The sequence below is a fragment of the Montipora foliosa genome, chromosome 13 (assembly GCF_036669935.1).
Source record: "Montipora foliosa isolate CH-2021 chromosome 13, ASM3666993v2, whole genome shotgun sequence".
In the NCBI taxonomy this organism is placed as follows: domain Eukaryota; kingdom Metazoa; phylum Cnidaria; class Anthozoa; order Scleractinia; family Acroporidae; genus Montipora; species Montipora foliosa.
This window is the reverse complement of record NC_090881.1, coordinates 19,411,857-19,416,856: the sequence shown is the minus strand read 5'-3', so window position 1 is coordinate 19,416,856 and position 5,000 is coordinate 19,411,857. Positions and strand designations below refer to the sequence as shown.

The following is a 5,000-nucleotide window of genomic DNA, read 5'->3' as shown; positions in this document are numbered from 1 at the left end:
TGTCCTCTTGTTCTTCTCTGCAACTTCAACATCACTCACGTCTGGGAATACCTCAATGGGCCTTTTGCAGCTGGCAATCACATGTTACAAAAACCGCCATACTGGAGAGCAAATTGCGCACTGGGACATCGAAAACACAGCAACTTCATTTCAATTGTCTTTGTTTTAGATGTCCCAGTTCGCAATTGGCTCTCCAGGGCCCGGTTGTTCGAAAGCCGATTAACTTAATCCAGGATTAGCGTAAAGTTTTGTTTCGTGTTTTCAACTTTTTGTGAAAGTTTCTTTTGCTTATTTTTTTTTTCAAGATTGCCTTTTTCTTCTAAGTTTTGCCGAATATCAGCGTTTAACAGCATTTGGGAGTAGAGAAATAAACTCCTTGGTTAATTTTTAATCTGGGATTAGCGTTAATCGGCTTTTGAACAACCGGTCCCAGGCCCCGGTTGTTTAAAAGGTGGATAGAGCTATCCACTGGATAACTCAATTGGTTTTGATAGTTTTCATCCGCTGGATAGTGATTTATTCGTTGGATAGCGTATCCACCTTTTGAACAACCGAGGCCAGTATGGCGGTTTTTGTACCATGTGATCACAAGCTGCAAAGGGCCCATTGAAGAGAAACAGCTGCATGTAACCTGACCAAGTAATAACACGAAGGCTTGCAATTGGCTCATTGTTAGACTGAAGTAGGTAGCACGGGCTTGGACTAAAAGGGAAACTTGATGTGGGTCTAGTTACCTGCTTTTCATAACGGGGAGGTTTGATTATACAAAAAATTAAAAAAAGTCGAAAGTTTTCGACCTTAGCTGTCCACTGTAAGAGGATTGTGAGGCCGAGACTTCATTGAAGGCTGTAATTAAACCGTGGCGTAACCACAACGATGTTGGAGAATGTTGGCATCACAACGAGTGTCACTTCGAGTATGAGTCCTGGGATTTGATTACTGCGCATCCGTACTGCGCAGCCCGGTGTGCTTAAGTCGTCCGGGCAAGTTGGTTCCCATGGAGTGTTAGAGATCTTTAAAAAAGCGCGAATGGTGCTGATTAAGAACGTTGTTTTCCATCAGACATTCCTCATGTCGCTTCAAAATGGGATCGCCCTGAGTGGGAACGAAGCGAAGAACCGGAATCAGCCGCTGTGTGAGTATTGAGCTGTTTGATTATTTCCACTGAAAGCGATTAAAGGAACCTCCACTCTTTCAAAAGAATAACTAATCCGGGAAAAAAATGTTTGTTTTCCAAACAAATTTTAATTATTTCTCCTAATTAAAAGGATTGCTTTCTGTCGTTGTCGTTGTTGTCAACATGTGACGGTGACTAAGGTTTTGTTTTCACTCTTCAGACCTTCCTCTGTCAAAGAGGATTCCCCGAGCAGACCCGAAGAGCCGACGGCTTCTTCCTCGGAAACACCGCGTGTCGCGGAAATCGATGAAGGCCGACGAAAAAAGCTTCGAGAAATTGAACTTAAGGTTGCAGAGTACGCTCAGAAATTGGAAGCAAAAGGAACTAGCAACATAGCGCAACAGTGTGATGTGTACAGAGCCAAGCTTCTCGAGGTATAGACTGCTAATAAAGTCAGTGAGCTTCCTGTTTAATGTTATTGAGCCGTTTAGATTCTCCTCTCCGTTGGCTAACTCGCTTGTAAGAAACATCTTCACTCCCTGCAGCGAACCAAACAGTGACTGGCTCCAGTCACACAATTCTCTCCTCGCCGTCATGCGGGTTAAGCTGCAGTCACGCCAGCAAGCCGGACAGATACGTCCCTCGGCTGGCTGGCTTGTTTGCAAGTTAAGCAAACAACTAGTCTCCTTCGCTCCTTCGCAGCCGTTATTGGGGCGTGGCGTCACGAGACTCTCGCCCCACCAACCAGCCGTTCTTTGGGGGGGAGCGTTGCGTGACATTCAAAAAACGGTTGCGAAACGCGCCTGACAGGGATCAAAATAAAGTGGAATCGATAGAGTTTGCAGACCATGTGCGCACCCTGAGCGGAAAAAGGTTGGGAAACATTTGACCGCCGACCGGTTGGCTCGAGCTCAGTTGATTGCACATCGGAGTAGCGTGAAGGAGGTCGTCATTTCAACTCCGGCCGCACCAACACTAAGCGGCTTTACGGTGTATGAGGCCACGTGAGCAAAATTAACCATGTTGCTTAGTGCTGGAAAAATGTAGATGTAGATACTGCAATTTTCTTTGTTTGCCCCTCAAAGTCTTGCATAAGCATTTTTCCATTTTCTCTTGGGACCATTATGAATCCCAACAGAAAATGAAAACAATGCTTATACAAAATTTTGGAGAGACAAACAAAGAGTATTATGGTATTTTTGATATTTGCTCGGTAGAAGAATTGTCAAAAACGGATTCCTTTTGAGTAAATATACATTGTGGCTTGGAGAAACTGGATCCAGACTATGCTGCGCTTTGGCTCTCAAGCCCCTTCCATCCACCTTCTGCGTAGTTCCGACAAAATTAACGTTAAGTTATTGTGTTATATTGCAAAGTGATATTTGTAACCTTTAATTGTCATTTCGTTGACTTGCAGGCAATCGAACCAAAAGAAAAAAAGAAGAAAAGCAGCAGTCATGCGTCTTCTCCCTCAGATTCCAAGCGTAAGAAGTCTCGCAGTCGTTCCAAGTCCCCCTCGTCAAAGAAACGCACCCGTCGTTCCCAGTCATCTGAAAGTCGCTCGACTTCACGATCCCCCGCGCGGAGCAGGTCACGATCGCCATTGGCTGTATCTCTCACGGTACTTCAACTTTTAAGTGTTTACTTTGGCTTTTACTTGACTTCCCTCGAGTTACTAAGCAGCCGGCCTCAAACCAAATACATCACGGGTAAAGGGTAAAATGTGAGGTCGACCTCTAAACGGAAACTGATCAACCTAAAGGCATCCAACTTTCAGTAAACATTACTAGAAGAGTAAGATTGGCTGTTGTTTCTCCTTGCTTGAGTGGAAATGAACTTTTTAAGTTATGGCCCCCTTTGGAAACTAGGGAAAATTAATTATTTTTTGGGAAATTTATGTATAACTTGATTTTATTTGAATTTGTTTCCTCCTCAGTCCCTCAAGAATTACGAATCCCGTTCCCCTTCCCCTTCAAGCTCCAGAAGGTCAAGGTCCCGCAGCCGGAGTTCATCTCGGGGACGCGGGAGATCCCGTTCCCGAAGCCGGTCTCCGGGTAGCAAACAAAAACGAAAGCGTTCCAGGTCCCGAAGTGGGACTCCTGTGAAAAAGGGCTCGTCACGAAAAAAGCGGTCCAGATCCCGCTCAAAGTCTCCGAAAAGGAAGAGTAAAAAGAAGAAGAAGTAGAATCCTGAAGATAAAAAAAATAGCTTCTCGTAAATTTTCCTTCTTTTTTTCTGTTTTGCATCCAAGTGGATGTGATTGCGTCACTTCTAAGCCGTCAACTAACGATTGCGTGAGGAGCGGACACAGCTCGGAAGGAAACGAAGTAGCAGACGAGAGGCAATGGTCGATGGACAGTATCCTGCAAGAGCGCTAAAAAATACACGTGTGTCATTTAAGTCATCCAGGGCCGTTTCTCGAAAGGTCCTTTGCCACTCAGGCGTATTTCGGCGGGCACAAGCAGTCTCTTTGTATTTTCAAACAGACACGGTTTAGAGGCATGAAAATTTCCAATTGATTTTCTTTCTAGTCTTGTAAATCAGGTGAGAGAGCAGATTCCTAAAGTAAATACCTAACCCCCCCCCCCCCCTCCTGAAAATGAGCTCGGTGCTCGAGGTGATCTTCTCTCTCGTCTCAACCACTCTGGTATTTTTAGTAAAAAATTTTAAGTTGGTTGCATTAAACAGGACGACCGGCACAAGAAAACTAGCAAGGTCTGTATCAATATTTACAATAGTAAAATAACTCGTTGTCAGTAGAGCATTTGGTGGGTGTTTATAACCCATGGACGACATTCCTATTGTTTGCAGAGTTTTAATTGTCCCTGAGAAGTATTGAATAAAGAAACCTAGTTTAAAAACGCCTTGTGGCTTTTTTGTGCCTTTTTGATGGTAGATGGCTTCGCCTTCAGGCGAAAGCACTAGTTAGTGTCACCATACAAAAGGATGGTTGGCTCTTTAGTGTGTCTTTCCCAGCACTAAGAAATGACACTTTTTAGACAAATGTGGCTTTCCAGTCGTGCATGAAACGAACTGAAAACGGAAAGTCGACTCGTGATTGGTGGCAAATGGCGTCGAGAATCTTCACTTTCCAAGTAATGGCCTCCGAAACAAATATTATAGATAATTATCTCATTAATAATAATAATAACAACAACAACAATAATAATAATAATGCCTAAAACGGAAATGCTGAAAATGGGTGAAATGGCAGTTGTTTGATTTCCTCGTAAAAAAGTATAAAGCGATATTCATGTTCTTAAATTGTAAAATAAATTTCTTCGGTAAACATTTGTTGATAAAAACTTGGGATTGAACGACGTTTGACTTCGATCTTCGAGTTCGATTCAGGGAATGGTTGTGAAATTAGCATCCAGAGGCAAAACTTAACATACGTACATGGGAACGCGGAAGTGTTAAAAAACCAATAAAAATGTATAAATCTAAAAATAAATAGATTTAGCCTTGGCGAAACTCTCGGTTTTATTCTTACGGTAAGTTAACCTGGTTTGAGCCTGTGATCCAATCGAAACCTATTACCTGGTTAGCGGTTAATTTTAAAGAAGCTAACATCGATGAGGTCTAAACTTGAGTCCGCGACACTGGTCAGCGGATACCTTGATTTGACAGGTGTCAATTGACCATAAGATGGATATGTAATATCAAAGATATACACCTTATTCCAAAATGGCCGTCATTTTAGTACTCTTTTGTTTCCATGCAAATTGGCCCTTATGGCCTCGCTTTCAAACGTAACATTCAATCAATAGACTATTTAACCTTGAACGAGGCTATAAGGGGCAATTTGCATGGAAACAAAAGAATACTAAACTGGCGGCCTTTTTGGAATAAGGTGTATACCCTTGTCCAACCTGGAGTATGG

General features: G+C 42.9%; 1 protein-coding gene across 1 annotated transcript in view; it reads left to right on the top strand.

Annotated features, from left to right (window-relative positions):
- The window catches only part of LOC137983686 (U2 snRNP-associated SURP motif-containing protein-like), a 23,214-nt gene extending 19,214 nt beyond the window's left edge, over positions 1 to 4,000 (top strand). Inside the window, exons 21-24 of the mRNA XM_068830848.1 lie at positions 1,063 to 1,135; positions 1,338 to 1,551; positions 2,535 to 2,738; positions 3,054 to 4,000. Of these exons, the coding sequence (XP_068686949.1) occupies positions 1,063 to 1,135; positions 1,338 to 1,551; positions 2,535 to 2,738; positions 3,054 to 3,302 (740 nt within the window). The 3' untranslated portion in view covers positions 3,303 to 4,000. The remainder of the gene's footprint in view (positions 1 to 1,062; positions 1,136 to 1,337; positions 1,552 to 2,534; positions 2,739 to 3,053) is intronic.
- Positions 4,001 to 5,000: the final 1,000 nt, after the last annotated feature.